The sequence below is a fragment of the Capra hircus genome, chromosome 12 (genome assembly GCF_001704415.2).
Source record: "Capra hircus breed San Clemente chromosome 12, ASM170441v1, whole genome shotgun sequence".
Lineage (NCBI taxonomy): Eukaryota > Metazoa > Chordata > Mammalia > Artiodactyla > Bovidae > Capra > Capra hircus.
The window spans coordinates 62,528,668-62,545,398 of NC_030819.1; the positions used below are offsets into that span (position 1 = coordinate 62,528,668).

At 37.8% G+C, this 16,731-nt stretch overlaps 1 protein-coding gene across 2 annotated transcripts in view; it reads right to left on the reverse strand.

Annotated features, from left to right (window-relative positions):
- TRPC4 (transient receptor potential cation channel subfamily C member 4) overlaps positions 1 to 16,731 on the reverse strand; it is a 211,806-nt gene that overhangs the window by 31,380 nt on the left and 163,695 nt on the right. For both annotated transcript variants that reach the window (XM_018056677.1, XM_018056676.1), the window contains exon 5: positions 2,688 to 2,827. In XM_018056677.1, coding sequence (XP_017912166.1) covers positions 2,688 to 2,827 — 140 coding nt within the window. The remainder of the gene's footprint in view (positions 1 to 2,687; positions 2,828 to 16,731) is intronic.

Consider the following 16,731-nt stretch of genomic DNA (forward strand, 5'->3'; position numbering starts at 1 on the left):
GTAAATTATGTTATTAAAAATCAGCAATGAGAAAATGAATGATAGAACAAAAGATGATAAAGAAGGCTGAGTCGCCAAATCAGCATGACATCACAGCCTCCCAAAGTCAGTGCTTTTTTGCTATTATCATCATTTAAAAGAGAATACAATTGAGGCCCACATGAAACATCTTGCCCCAAATCAGACAGTTTGCAAGTGGTAAAGGCAAGTGTGAATTCATACATGAAACTCTTTTTCAACTAAAATAAAGCAAATGACACAATAAAGACATTGCAAGAGGCAAGTCCAGTGGACTCAGGGTACATGAAGGAGGAGGAAACAGCAGTAGAAGAGAAAGGAGAGAACTAATCATGCATGGTTACCAGCATTTTAAATACATTGATCGACTCATGTTTTTCTCATATTAATGGTGTAAGGCAGAAATTCCTTCTTTTATAGGTGAAGCACAGAGAGGTGAAAAAACAGGTCCAAGTTCACATAACTAGTAAGGGATGGGAGAAAACTGAGCCCAGGAAACCCAGGCCTAAAGTGCAGCCATTTAAAAACTATCCAGGCAGCCAGGTTTGGGGCACACAAATTAGTCATTCAGAAATAACTTCTCATCATTTATGTTTATAATCCTAGCTGAACTCCTATGAGCAAAGTGCATAAGCAATCCATATATTTTCCAAAGAGTTCATCTGAGGTTATTTCTATGTACTTTTCCATCTTTTTTTCCTTTTCTTTTCTTTCTTCTTCATCACTTGGGATGAGCTGATTTTTTTTTTTTCTTTTAGCCATGTGAAGCACGCAGGATCTTAGTTTCCCTGTCAGAGACTGAACTCATGCCCCCTGCTTTGGAAGTGTGGAGTCTTAATCACTGGACCACCAGGGTAGTCCCTTGTTGAATTTTTAACATAAAATTTCCCATTCACAGTATAAGGAACAATGTTTATATTTTAGTATGAAAACAGATATTCCACATAAAGAATTTACCTCATTTTATGAAAATTCAAATCCAGTTATCTGAAACCACTGAGGCCCCAAATACACAGGTGTTCATTAATTTATATAATTGTATGTAGTATATACCAGAGTTCTTATATATAAAATATATATGTATTATAGGTGAATACCATATAAATGAGATCTATAAAATGTTTCTTAATATAAATATTATATGATAGAGGTTCCTTTTGGCATCAAACCCATATTTCTTTGAGCAGCTAAATAGAATTTTTCAGCCTAGGGCTATTCATGATGTCTTCTTTAGACCGTTTACTTCAAAATTAGCTGATGAATTTGCAATAAATGCAAATTTAGGCCCCTGCCTAATACTCCTGATCCATGGGAATTGAGAAAAGGGATCTGTTTTAGCAAGCTCTTCAGGTGATTCTTAGTACCTGAAAGTATGAGAAGAATTGATATGTCATGTAGAACTAGAATTTTATAACTGTCTGTGGTCACAAAAAAAAACAGATATATTACTTTTTGGGAGAAAGATGTCCAAAACCACTTTATAGATATACTTAAGCATCATGACAGAGGAAAGAAGAATTGGGAAGATATGCACTTCAAAATGGATATCCATCTCCTACACAGATGCAAAACTTCCTTGGTTAACACAATATTTTCTGTCATCTTCAGAAAGTCCCAAGGTAATTCGTTCTTAATGCGATAGAAAAAAATGATCAAATCATTTCCATTCTTAAAACATAGCTAGTTTTCCATGAAGTTGGCAGAAAACATTTTTTTTCTGAATGTTTTGTTGAGTGCTGGAAACATTTTAATTGAACAATTCAGGAAATGACTTTGGGCAATTTCGACCCTGTTGCAGCTGAACGTTTCAGGAGCTGACTTAGAACAAAACTAAATGAATGAGAGTTCACTTTTGTTTTAGCATTTCCTAGCTCAGATCATTAGATCGCATGAATTATTCATGTACAGTCCAATTAAACACTTACGTTTTCCTAATTCACTCATCATTTTGAGACACACTTTTTAAAAAGGAAGAGAAAAGGAAGGAGTGAATGGAAAGGCAGGAAGGAGGACACGATCATACTTTGGTTTAAAAAACATCCCCCAAAGTACAAAATAATCTCAGTTGTCACTGCAGAACAAAAACGTTTTATGTAAATTATGTGGTTTGGGATGAGATTGATGCTGTATGAAATGCGGGGGAGGAAGGGGTGTGTGAGATTTCAGCACTGTCATGTTGAATGGGGTGAGGAGAAAGAATTATATTCTGCTCCAATTATATCAAGCTATATTAGTTTACACTGAAATGATAATTTCAGTGCTTTAAGAGAGTAATATTTTGATCTGTCTGTGTAATTTTATCAGTTAGTTATAACTGATAAAAATAGATTCTCGTTGCAAAAGTTTGAACAGTGTTTGAGGTAGAATTTCATTAGAAATGGAAAAGATTAGAATTGAGAGCAGCTATTGTGAATCACTTTTAGGCATCATTCAATTTAGATACCAGAAAATTCGGTGACAATTTCTAAATGTCTATTAAAATTTGTTTTACAACTATAAGCTGTGCATAATCTATATATTTTATTCCTATGTCTCAGGAAAGTCGTGAGATGATGAATTTCACATACAGGTAATGCCCTAGGCAGCATTGTTAATAAAAGTAATAACAATGGAATATTATCAATACTTAACATAACTTTTGCTTTACCAATAACGTAAATTATAATTACCTTTACAAATGCAACGATTTTCAAGGAGATTGTTGCTAGGTATAAGGAGTTCATCACAAAATCCATTAAATTCCACCAATCATGGATGTAATCTTGAAGTCCACCATCCCACATTTGTTTAATCTCTCCCCATATAAAACCTGCAGTTATAGAAAGATTCATGTAAGAGTGGTTTTTCAATCAAATCATTATAAACAAAGATACATAATTAGGAATTAGAGAATCTTGGAACTTCAGGAGACTGTATAGTCACTCTAATACAACACCTATTTTTATAGGTAATAATAATTGAGTCCCAGTCAGATTATAAAACTTTCAGGATTCTTAGCTAATTTGTAGAGAATTCTCTTGAGGCAGCTTCACTTTCTTTTTATTCATTTGATAAATTCAGAAGGTTGTAAAAATTTGAATCAAACTGGGATTCCTCTTTACCTCTATATCTTTCTCATGGAAAATATAATGGTAATTTATAAACAGATACTTAAAGACATTTTTCCTCCCAAGCCAAAATGACTCAAAGATTTACGAAAAAACTGTTTCTAGTGAATGTATGTGTGCTCAGCCGGTCTGCCTCTTTGCAATCCTGTGGATTGCCCACCAGACTCTTCTGTTCATAGGATTTCCCAAGCAAACTCCAGGGAGATTCTCCAACCCAGGGGCTGAACTTGCATCTCTTATATCTACTGAACATAACTGGCTTAATACCATTGACCAGGGTACTTTGTTGTGCTTTTGTAAGCAGTTAGCACCTGCAGAGATCTGATTTCAATTCTGTTCAAAAAGTGATTATAACATTCACACTTCTAACAATAGCTCTAATGCTATATCCAGAGAAAATAAAAATCCCTTTCCTTTGATTATGGTCATGTTTTTAATAGGAAATATTTTATTTTTGAATATTATAAATTACTTATATCACTGTATATCTTTATTCTATCTCCAGAATATTATTAAAATTTTATAAACCTATTTTTAGAGCCTAATAATGAGAAGGGAAAATATGAAGATATCTAGAATCAGGAAATATGAAAAGGATAAATATGATTTTAAAACTACATTAAAACAAGAAAACAACTAGACTCTTTTATGATAATGATAGTTTGATACAAATGTGGGTAGCACAGAGTTTTATATCTGTCCTACACTAAAAGTAAGAAAGTCATATAAATATAGAATCATATTTTTTCATGAATCTGTCAGAGAGGTGAGAAACCAGGGAGCCTATATTTCAAAGAAAACAGTTGCTGCAAAGAGAGTGACAAGGAGAGCATTAGCTTCCCTGGGTCAGGTGGCAGGGTGAGAGACACTGGCAGCATATCCACACAAGAGATTAAGACAAGTTCAGAAAACCTTCTTAAACAAATTTCTAAAGGTTGAGCATGAGCTACTGAGAGAGGACAGAATCCCTGGGACACAGATACGAGGAGAGTGTCCACTCAGTTGTAAGCTAATTTCCATAGATCCTGACACTGCTCAAGAACCTGATTCTGGGAGGAAGCACAAAGCTTTATCTAGGCTCCTGCACCCCAAGAAGCAGAACACATCGGTCCTCTGGGAGAAGCAGGAAATAGAACTGGGACTAAGATTTATACCAATATCCTTAGATGCTTCCTACCAATGGGGGAAGGTTGGGACCACCATGACAAGGAAGGTTTGGATCATTGAGATGCTCCCTGATGCCCAGGCATAGGCTTACCTAAGTCTGACCCTAAACCTGGAAAACAGACAGGCTTTCTGCTTCACATCACCAGGCTGATAAACACCAGTAAGTAGCAGAAGCTGACAACCACTACACACACACAGAAGTCGCTCAGTCATGTCCAACTCTTTGCGACCCCATGGATTGTAGCCCACCAGGCTCCTCGGTCAACGGGATTTTCCAGGTATGAATACTGGAGTGGGTTGCCATTTCCTTCTCCAGGGGATCTTCTTGACCCAAGGATCGAACCCGGGTCTCCCGCACTGTAGGCAGACACTTTACCATCTGAGCTACCAGGGAAGTCCACCACTAGAGGATCACAAATACCTGGACATAATCTCCCTCAGAGGCACAGGTGCTGGAGGAAGACCAGAAGCTGGGGTGGAGCAGGAATTCTGAGAATAATTATCTCTCTCAACTGTTTTATCTGTTCAGGCTGCTATAACAAAACACTCCAGACAAGCTGTCTTATAAACAACAGAAATTTACTTCTCATAGTTCTGGGGGCTACAATCTAAGGTCAGAGTGTCAGGGTCAGGCTCTGGTGAGAGTCCTGTTTCATGTTGTACACTTCTGACCTCTCTTTGTGCCCTCACTTGGCAGAAAGACAGTGAGCTAACTCTCTGGTCTGTTCTTCTATGGACACTAATCCCATTTGTGAGGACTCCACCCTCATGTCCCAGGTGCTTCCCAAAGGCTCCACCTCCAAAAACCATCACATTGTGGGATAGGATTTCAATGTGTGAATTGAGGTTGTTGTTGTTTAGTTACTAAGTCATGTCTGACTCTTTTGTGACCCCATGGACTGTAGCCCACGAGGGTACTCTGTCCATGGAATTTCCCAGGCAGAATACTGCAGTGGGTTGCCATTCCTTCTCCAGGGGATCTTCCTGACCTAGGGATCATACCCAGGCCTCTTGTGTTAGCAGGCAGATTATTTACCACTGAGCCACCTGGGAAGCCCATGAATTGGAGAGAGGGGTACAAAGACTTGCAGTCTTTGTATATGGTGGCCTGAAACTGATTGCAGCAACAATGAAACACAAATCCAGCTCAGCTTCTGACTCTACTGCCTCAAATTCCTGCACTGATGTCCTAACAGAAGAGGCATATCCATTTTCAGGCATAAATGCTATACACTTCTGTCCAGCCTTCTACATAGGTATAAACAAATACCCTAACAAAATACACGCACATGTTCACACACATACAAACACATGCACACTGTGATACATCATACTCAACCTGTTCAAAAAAAGATAGAGAAAAAATATTAAAGGCATCAGGGAAAGGGATTTGGTGGAAATAAAGGACACATTGCATATAAAGGAAAAAATATAGGCCTGATATCAAATGGATCATCTGAAACCACACAGAATGACATCATTAAAGTGCTGAAAAGAAAAAGAAGTCAATCCAGAATCCTACACACAGCACAAATACCTCTAATAAATAAAGGAGAATGAAAAACTTGTTTCAGACAATCAAAAATTCAGACAGAGACCCATGCTCCAAGAAATGCTAAAGAGTTATTTTTTAAAGCATAACATAACTGATAGACATTTAGGCTTATAAAAAGAAATGAAGATCTCTACTCAGAAATTACTAAAGTGAAAATCAATGTAAAAGATGTTTTTCTTATTTTGAATTGCTCTAACAGATAATTGACTGCTCAAGGCAAAATAAAAATCGTAGCACTGTGCTGAGGTTTATGACATAGGTAAAACACATGACAATAGCGCAGAAGACAAGAAAGAGGAGTGAGAAACACAGAAGCACAAGGTCCTGATACTACATGTAAAGCAAAATATTATTTGAAGTTAGTAAGTAAGTGAAATCGCTCGGTCGTGTCCGATTCTTTGTGACCCTGTGGACTGTAGCCTACCAGGCATCTCCGTCCATGGGATTCTCCAGGCAAGAATACTGGAGTGGGTTACAATTTCCTTCTCCAGGGGATCTTCCCAACCCAGGGATCAAACCTGGGTCTCCTGCATTGGAGGCAGATGCTTTAACCTCTGAGCCACCAGGGAGGATTTGAAGTTAGACTGTAACAAATTAAATTTTATGTTGTAAATCCTAATGCATTCTCTCAAAATACGTTTAAATGCATAAATGCAGAGTCAAAAATATAAATAAATATGGTGTTATAAAATGCAATGCAAGAACAGGCAGGAAAAAAAGGAAAAGTACAACAGATGGGGCAAATAGGAAAAACAATGGGGTAGATTTTAAATCTACCAAAATTAAAAACTGCATTGAATGAAAGATAAAGTCTAAACACGTTTTTAAAAGTGATGGGTGAATAGGATAAAAGTGCAAAACATAACTGCATGACAATCCTTCAACAGGCCAAACATAAATGAATAACAATGATACCATGGAATGCTAATCAAAAAAGCGTAAATGGCTATATTAATGCAAGACTAGATATATTTCAGAAGAAGTATTACTATGTATTACAGGAATGAAACATAAGGATAAAAAGGTCAAATCTCTGAGAAGATAGATCAGTCCTAAATATAAATGCAGCTGACAAAATAACCTGATAATGCAAGAAGCCACAGAACTTAAATATAAATAGAGAAAGTTACAATTATAGTTAGAGACTTAACTATTCGTCTCTAAAAGTACACGAACCAGTAGGAAGAAGTTTAGTAAGAATATAGAAGTTCCAGAAAGCTGGTATGATGAGCCTATTTGCAAGGCAGGAATAGAGATGCAGAGGTAGAGAATGGATTCATGGACGCAGCAGTGGGGAGGGAAAGGTGGGATGAACTGGGAGAGTAGCATAGACATATAAACACATTTACCATGTGTAAAACAGATAGCTAGTGGGAAGCTGCTGTATAGCACAGCGGAGTTCAGCTGAGTGCTCTGTGCTGACCTAGAGGTTGGGATGGGGTGGGGCTTACAAAGGAAGGGATATATGTATACATGTGACTGACTCATGTTGTTGTACAGCAGAAACTAATACAACATCCCAAAACTATTATATCCAGTTAAAAAATAAATTAAATAAAGAATATAGAAATTCTGAACAACACTGCTGCTGCTGCTGCTAAGTCGCTTCAGTCGTGTCCGACTCTGCGCGACCCCGTAGACGGCAGCCCAACAGGCTCCCCCGTCCCTGGGATTCTCTAGGCAAGAACACTGGAGTGGGTTGCCATTTCCTTCTCCACTGAACAACACTATCAACAGTCTAATAGCAGAAGTCACATGTTTTTTTCCAAGTGCACACGGAACATTCACCAAGACAGACTATATAACTTCAACATATTTATACATTTGCAATGTTTAAATATTTACTGTTTAAAAGAGATGGACGAATAGGACAAAAGTGCAAAAAACAGCTGCATGACAATCCTTTGACAGGCCATAGTAAAGAACAAATCAATAATAAATTGTATCTTGAATCCAAATATTTTGCAGCTAAATAATATGCTTCTGATAACTTTTGTTCAAAGGGAAATTCACAGAATGATTAGAAAATATTTTGAAATGATTACAAATGAAAATACAACTAAAAATTCTGTGATGCAGTTAACACAGTACTTAGAGTAGAATGCTTAATTAGAGAACAGTAAAGGTCTCAAATCAATGATCTCAGCTTTAACTGTGACACTATGAAAAGCAGAGCAAATTAAACCCAAATCAGGCAGAAGGAAGAACATTAAAAAAATAATAATAATAAGAGCAGAAATCAATGCATTTTAAAATATAAAACTTGAGAAAATCAATGAAAACAAAATCTAGTTCTTTGAAGTGGTCAATAAAATTGAAAAAATTCTAGCTAGAACTGATCAAGAAAAAAGAGAGAAGAGATAATATAAGAAATGAAAGATGGGAATGAATATAGATCTTACCGACTTTATAAGGATAACAAGTGAATAAAGGGAACAAATTGATACTCATAAATTTCACAACATAAATGAATTGGACATTTTCCCTCAAAGACAAAACCTACCTAACTCACAAAAGAGGACATAGAGTAACCTGAGTTGTCCTATATTCATTAAAGAAAATGAATTCATAGTTAAAAACCTTCCAACAAAGGAAAATTCAGGTCTAGTTTTTCATGGTGATTCTATCAAATATTTGAGAAAGAAATAATGCCAGTGCTAATGAAATACAAAATTACAAGGAAAAAGATGTTTAAAGTATGTATTATTCTGATAAAAATATATATAAAGAAAACTATGCACTAATAATCCTTATGAATATGTACAAAATCCTCAACAAATATTAGTAAATTAAATATAGTAACATATAAAACTGATAACAAGTCATGACCAAATGCATTTTTCCTAAAAATGCAAGGTTGTTTCAATATTTAAGAATCAATCAATGCAATTTATCACATCAATAGATTTTTGGGGAAAAAATATTTTCATTAGATGCAATAAATCTTTACAATAGGCTCAGTAAATTCATTTGACCAAATTCAACATTCATTCATGACAAAAGGTTTCTGTAAAGTATGACTAGAAGGAAATTATCTTGATTTGATAAAGTACATCTATAACAATCTAAACTACCATCATACTTTGTAAAGAGTCAGAAAATAAATTATTTAGGCTTTGCAGTGGTTGGATAGCATTACTGACATGAACTTGGGCAACTTCTGGGAGTTAATGAAGGATGGGGAAGCCTGGTGTGCTGTTCATGGAGTCGCAAAGAGTCAGACAAAACTTAGCAACTGAGCAACAGCAACAATAAATGAATTTGTGTGGCTTTGTTATAATGAAACTATTTATAAAAACTAGCAAAGGGCCAAATTTGGCTTGCTGGGCCATACTTTGTCCTATATGGTGATTGTGCTGGTGCTATATGAGTGTATGTGTTTGTCAACATTTTATATATCTGTGCCCTAAGGGAAGAAAAAAAAAAACTGAGATGAAGTAGCGGTACAATTTAATGTTAAGGCAGCAAAAATTATGAGAGATTGATTAAAAATAAAGAAATTGTGATACATTGCTGTTAGATGTGTTTGTGAAAATTTTTACAATGAAACTTTGAAAGAAAAGTATGTTAGACTTGATGCTAATAAATTATTTAGTGAAACACTTGCAATATTTTAGTATTATTAATAAAGTTTTATTGTTAAATTTTGTCACATTTAAATTAAGAACCCAGATAAGAATTGATTTCAATTAGTTACAGAGTGCATTTTAGAATCTGCTGTAAACCTTTGCTTTATTCTAGATTTGTTGTTTATATCTTCTTTTTGAGGTTTCTTTCATCAATAAATCTCTCTTGAGAACTAGATATGGTTGAGCATAACTGGGGAGGTGATAATGATCACATCCTCCTTCTGAAGAAAGGAATGTATCATATCTGAAAATGATGTGATGCACGTACTGATTTTAGAGCTTGTGGGAAACTTAAAATTTATATTATCTAATGAGGAAATGAGGAAAAATGCCCAGTACCCATGGAAAAACTCTCCCTTCCCACATTCGTGGTGCTTTTTCCTACTAAACCCAAGTACAGTCTGAGAATCCAGCAAGCAACTGCAAAGTACCTAACAGAACCAAGACCCCAAAAGGCCATGTGACTAAAGCTACTTAATGGGAAAACTAGAATTGGACCTGTCTCCTTAGGCAGTGCTCCTAGAGTTTTCACAATGGAGTTTCTTTGTTTTGCTTTGTTCAAAACTTTGCCAGTTCCCAGAGATGAGCCATATAAGCATTGCAATCTTTGAACAAACAGTTCAAGATAACTTTCCTCAGAAGTGCAATGATATTAATAGGTGAGTGAGGCTCAGCTCAACTAGTGATCAGCTTTGTAATCTTAGCCAGAAGCTCCATATCTCTAGGTTTCAGTTATCTCACTTCTAAAAATGAAAGGTTTGGATTATCACAGAATTCTATGGACAGAATCCTACACGAAGTATAATTCTACCTTAATGGTATAAATAAGCCAGACTCTACTCTTCCTGTTTGAATTATCAAAATCCTATGAAAATCAGTCATCACAATAGATGCTATGAGAGATGAAAAACTGTCCTGCACACACGTGCTTTGGTCTGCCCCAGAAAGCAAAAGTTGGATTTATGATATGAAAGATATAGAAAGGAATCTTCTTGCCCAATGTAAGGGGGGTTTTCTGGCAATCAGAATTGTCCCAAACACCTTTCAGAGTTAAGATTCCAACCAGTCATACTCCAGGGAAATTTAAGCAATGATCCTGACCTAGGCATAGAACCTGGGTCTCCCATATTGTGGGCAGATTCTTTACCATCTGAGCCACCAGGAAAGCCCCAAGAATACTGGAGTGGGCTGCCATTTCCTTCTCTAGAGGATCTTCCAGACCTAGGGACTGAACCTAGGTCTCCTGTGCTGCAGGTGGATTCTTTACCAACTGAGCCAGCAGGGAAGCCCCCAGCAATCAGTTGTACTCCAGGGAATTTCTAGCAATAAGTGGAGACCTGTTTTGCTGGACCTCTAAAGGTCACTCCAGGTTTATGAATTTGTGATTCTGGTGTTTTCAAATTATGTATGTATTTAAAAATAAAATATATTAAAAGACCTGCAAACCAACAAAATGGTTTATATTTTATTTCCCTTTATAAATAAATCATATTTCTTGTTTTGCTTCTACCCAACTGGAAAACCAAATGAGATTATTAACAGTTACCAAAATAGATAATTTCAAATACTTTATGGATAATTATGTAAAAGAGTAAAGACACCAGGACTCACTGCTAACTAATCAGCAGTGAGTCTTGGTGAGGACAGGAGGAGGACCACCAGGAAGGAGTGTTGAAGCAGCAGTTAGCAGCTCAATAGAAAGCACCATTTTAACCTGGAGCTCCATAATATCAAGCAGACTCTGTTCTCATTAGCTGGATTCAAGAGCAAGACACTTTAATTGAAAGTTTGAACTAGATGACCTCGAAGATTTCCTAAGAAGACTCAAAACAAAAACTCACAATTCAGATATATTACAGTTCCTCAAAGTTCAGAGGATAGACATTAAATATCTAACTCTCTGAATCGCACAAAAAATGATTGAATTACTGACTTTGAAAAGGCACAACTGTATGGGAAAAAAACAGAGATCCTGATGAAATTGAGGACTCAGCCCATCTTTTTATTTTTTTTAACCTGAGCTGTAAATAAGACTGTCAATTAGTGCTTCTTGACTAATGGTTTTGGGATCTTTTGTTTTCAAAGCACCAGATTTGAGAATCACTTCGCATAGCTGTTTAGATCACTTCCTCCATCACCACATACCTGTTTGAGGACTACCGGTTTCTATTTGTCACGAGCACATTAGTGACATATCAAGTTTCTTCTATTCTGGCAACATTCACTGAAATTTCAGAAGAAACAAGCCTTGAGAAAAACTAGAGGGTGCTATTAACTGGCTGGAAAACACATCCAGATAGTCAACGATTCACGCTAACTAAAAGAGACTGCAGAGAACAAAGCTTGAGGGAGCGTCTGTCAGAAAATGTTTGTGCTGTTCCCACAATGGGAACATTTCAAAATTGTTCTCCGCTGTTTATAAACAGATGACATGATTTCTCAGCATGGTGGTGGAGGTCTAATTACAAGCATTGATGTAAGACTGTGGGGACCAACAACGGAAAGATCACAGTGCAAATGAGTCACAGAACTTCCTTTTGAAAATATTTGTGGATGCCTGGAAGTTTTGACTATTTTTTTCTACCTTTCCCATAACAGTTTTCATCAAGGCTGAGTGTTCTCTTACATCCCATCACGTGAAGCTAGCTGTGGGGGATGAGATGCAGCAGGCGGCCCTCCAGTGCTGTAATTATCCAGCCTCGATTTCATGTTAAAAAATGTGTAATTCTGCAAAACAGACGTCTTGCCTCTCCTTTCTCACTGTCAGTACTTACACAAAGAGGAAATAACCCCAAGCAAAAGAGCAAGTGACCTTTTCACCTAGGACACTCCAAGGGCTTGTTAAGGCAGCCCCAAAGCTAGCTGAGGGGTCTGACCTTGGAAGTCTCTTGACGGAACACTGAATTCCAGGCTGTGACACCAAGTCAATGAATATAGAGAGAACAAAAAGATTTTATCTTCGCTGGAGGGTTTTCACCCCCCTCCATAAGTTGGGGGCCCAAGAAATAGTCTCCGGTCAAAATTCTGGTTTTGTTCAAAAAGAAATCTAAACACAGTGATTTCATTTGGTAGAGACTCATCTTATGCCAGACCCATAGAAGGCACTAGGCCTATCCAAATGGTGCAATGATAAAGAATCTGCCTGCCAATGCAAGAGATGTGGGTTTGATCTCTGCATCTGAAAGATTCTTGGGAGTATGAAATGGCAACCTACTTTAGTATTCTTGCCTGGAGAATCCCATGGGCAGAGGAGCCTGGTGGGCTACAGTCCATGGGGTCACAAAAGAGCTGGCCACGACTGAGCATGCACACAGCACAAGAGGTATGAGGACCATGTCTGCCAGCAGCCACCTGCCACTCCTGCCCACGCCTGCACAAAGACAACACTGGGAACAAGGGACCAGTGAGCCATAAACTCAGGGCACTCCAGTTGGATGCCAGTTAGGAAAGCCAGAGGAAGAGATGGGAGGGGTCTCATCAGCACCACCCCCTTCCTCAGTCAAGTGCGGGACATTCCAAGACAATCCCTCATAAAGATGGGGGATTTCTAAAAGGAGAAGATGGCATCTTAATCCCTGCTGGGGCATCTTCCCAAACCCTTGGCTTGCTCATCTCTCTCTGGGTCTAGGACTTCAGGGAAAACAGACAAACAATAGGATTCATCAGTTGGGCAGCTGGCAGCAGCCTGACCTCCTACCAGGAGAGGGAGTGGGCTTTGGAATCTCCCGGGTAGCCGGCACGCACCGCAGGAAGAAACCAGGCTTTCGCCATCTTGCTCTCCTGTCCTTGTTAGGGTCACAGGACTCCTAAAGGGCCAATGGCTGGCTACGAGAGTTTACAGACTGGAAGATGTCAGGAAGAGCTGGATCTTGGAGAACTATGTATACAGGCCATCTGAGGAATGCTCATGGACCCATCAGGAGAGTCAGGGGGTCAAGACCTGTCATATAGGCTACTCAGGATCAGCTAGAGATGCAGACAACCAACAAGGAAAGAGCTGTGACCAGGGTACCAGGGAGGCAAAGAAGACATTGAACAAACATTTTCTGCCATCCTTCTCACCTGCAGAAACCAAGGCATGGGGAGAATAGAAAAAGCCTAGGTCCCTCCTTCAATTCCAGTGTTGGGCTTGAAGGACAAGCAAAAGATCAGTGTTTTCAGGTCCTTTGAGCCCTGTGTTAAGCCTATGTTGGGAAGAGGAGAACTTTAAACTGATGGTAAGATTCATGTTTTAAAGTGAACTGGGACTACTTTTTAATAACTCAGAATTTCAGGAAATTGATGAATATCGCCTAGACATATGGTTAAGGGAGACAGAAAAGATATTTAATGTAGGGTGGTTGGGGAGAGTGGTTGGAAGAAGTAAAACCATAGGTGTTTAGAATCTAATGAGTCTCAATTCCTCCCTAAAACTGAAATCTGACATTTTAAAGTCTAGACTCCTAGAATTGTTCCTTAATTTTTTTGTGTTTAAAGACCTCTGAAATTTCTGAATCAGTCAACAGAGGGGAGAATTCAAAATCTGAACTTTTCATAAAAATCCATCCATTACAATTATAGTTAGCATACTACACTTCAAAAAAATACTGATTTAAAAGGACAGTCAATAATTAAATATGCTTAGTTTGAAGGCATCTGAAAATGCATAAATTAGTATAGTTTTGATATCATCAGTTCAATATTTAGATTAAAAAATCAGGAATATATAATTAAGGAAGTATATGTTTTGAAACTGTGCCAAAGAACAATAACATGTTAGTTTCAGATTAAGATGTAAAAAATGTAGAACTTTAGAATTCTAGCTTGTCTGTTTATGACACAAATGTAGTAACTTGAAAGTCAAGTAAAATGTTTCTGTCAATGCAGTATTAAACATTTTATAGGATTTCTGTTTAATTAAAAATTTTTCATGATAACTAAGGCATTAGATATTTATGTAGCTGGAAAAACAATAAATATTCCTCGTCACCTTTTCAATGAGTGACAGTAGTCACTTAATAAATATTTTCTAATGATTGGTTACTGATTTTTTCACTATGAAAATGGCCACTTTTCACCTACAGTAAAGTTCTATTTTAAAGACAATTATGTACAAAAGAAATCTATATCTTTACATTTCCTGAAAACTCCCTACACACACATACATACATACATACACCAATGAAAGATTTAAAAATAGATAACTAATGAGACCCTATTGCAAAGCACAGGAAGCTCTACTCAATGCTGTGTAGTAATCTAAATGGGAAGGAAATCCAAAAAAGAGGGGGAGCTATATATACATATAGCTGATAGTTGATTCACTTTGTGTATGGCAGGAAATAACACAACATTGTAAAGAAACTGAACTCCAACAAAAATTTTTTAAAAATTAAAGATATCCCTGGAAGCTAGGAAATTTAACTTCAGGACTTAGCAAGTGAACATGGAAACTAAAAAAGAAACAGCTCAAGGCCCCAGCAAAGGACTTTGTTCTTTCTTTCCAGAATAGATTGCTTCGGTCAGTGCTAAGGAACCACTTATAATGCACAGGTTTTAGAATAGTGGTGGGCTGTGGAGATGGAAATACAGGTAATGCTGATGTGATAGTGATACATTTGCTATATTAACAAGCATAACTTTCAATAGTGAATTATATCAAGTGTATATCTTAAACAGTGTGGCCTCTGTAAAAGATCAGAAACATGGTCCTCTCAGATTTGACCTGTGTAAAGACTCAAGTTAGCAAACAGAGGCAGAGAAAGTAGGGGAAAATGTCTATATTTGGAAACTTGAGTTCCTGGACTATTTCTGACTCTTTGAATTCTACTTCTGATACTCTAGTGGCTCAGGTGGTAAAGAATCCGCCTGCAATGTGGGAGACCTGGGTTCGATCCCTGGGTTGGGAAGATCCCATGGAGAAGGGAATGGCTACCCATTCCATTATTCTGGCTTGGAGAATTCCATGGACTGTATAGTCCATGGGGTCGCCAAGAGTCTGAGAAAACTGAGAGATTTCACTTTCACTTTCTCACACTCCAAGGGCAGAGGAGGATAAAGAGGATAAAGAAAGCTCTGGAGTTAGACTACCTAGAGTTAGGTGGTAAGAATACACAGAAGAACTGTACAAAAAAGATCTTCATGACCTGGATAATCACGATGGTGTGATCACTCATCTAGAGCCAGACATCCTGGAATGTGAAGTCAAGTGGGCCTTAGAAAGCATCACTACGAACAAAGCTAGTGGAGGTGATGGAATTCCAGTGGAGCTATTTCAAATCCTGAAAGATGATGCTGTGAAAGTGCTGCACTCAATATGCCAGCAAATTTGGAAAACTCAGCAGTCGCCACAGGACTGGAAAAGGTCCGTTTTCATTCCAACCCCAAAGAAAGGCAATGCCAAAGAATGCTCAGACTACCGAACAATTGCACTCATCTCACACGCTAGTAAATTAATGCTCAAAATTCTCCAAGCTAGGCGTCAACAATATGTGAACCGTGAACTCCCTGATGTTCAAGCGGGTTTTAGAAAAGGCAGAGGAACCAGAGATCAAATTGCCAACATCCACTGGATCATCAAAAAAGCAAGAGAGTTCCAGAAAAACATCTATTTCTGCTTTATTGACTAAGCTAAAGCCTTTGACTGTGTGGATCACAATAAACTGTGGAAAATTCTGAGAGAGATGGGAATACCAGACCACCTGACCTGCCTCTTGAGAAATCTGTATGCAGGTCAGGAAGCAACAGTTAGAACTGGACATGGAACAACAGACTGGTTCCAAATAGGAAAAGGAGTACATCAAGGCTGTGTCTTGTCACCCTGCTTATTTAAGTTCTATGCAGAGTACATCATGAGAAATGCTGGGCTGGAAGAAACACAAGTTGGAATCAAGATTGCCGGGAGAAATATCAATAGCCTCAGATATGCAGATGACACCACCCTTATGGCAGAAAGTGAAGAGGAACTAAAAAGCCTCTGGATTAAAGTGAAAGAGGAGAGTGAAAAAGTTGGCTTAAAGCTCAACAATCAGAAAACGAAGATCATGGCATCCGGTCCCATCACTTCATGGGAAATAGATGAGGAAACAGTGGAAACAGTGTCAGACTTTATGTTTTTGGGCTCCAAAATCACTGCAGATGGTGACTGCAGCCATGAAATTAAAAGACGCTTACTCCTTGGAAGAAAAGTTATGACCAACCTAGATAGCATATTCAAAAGCAGAGACATTACTTTGCCGACTAAGGTCCGTGTAGTCAAGGCTATGGTTTTTCCTGT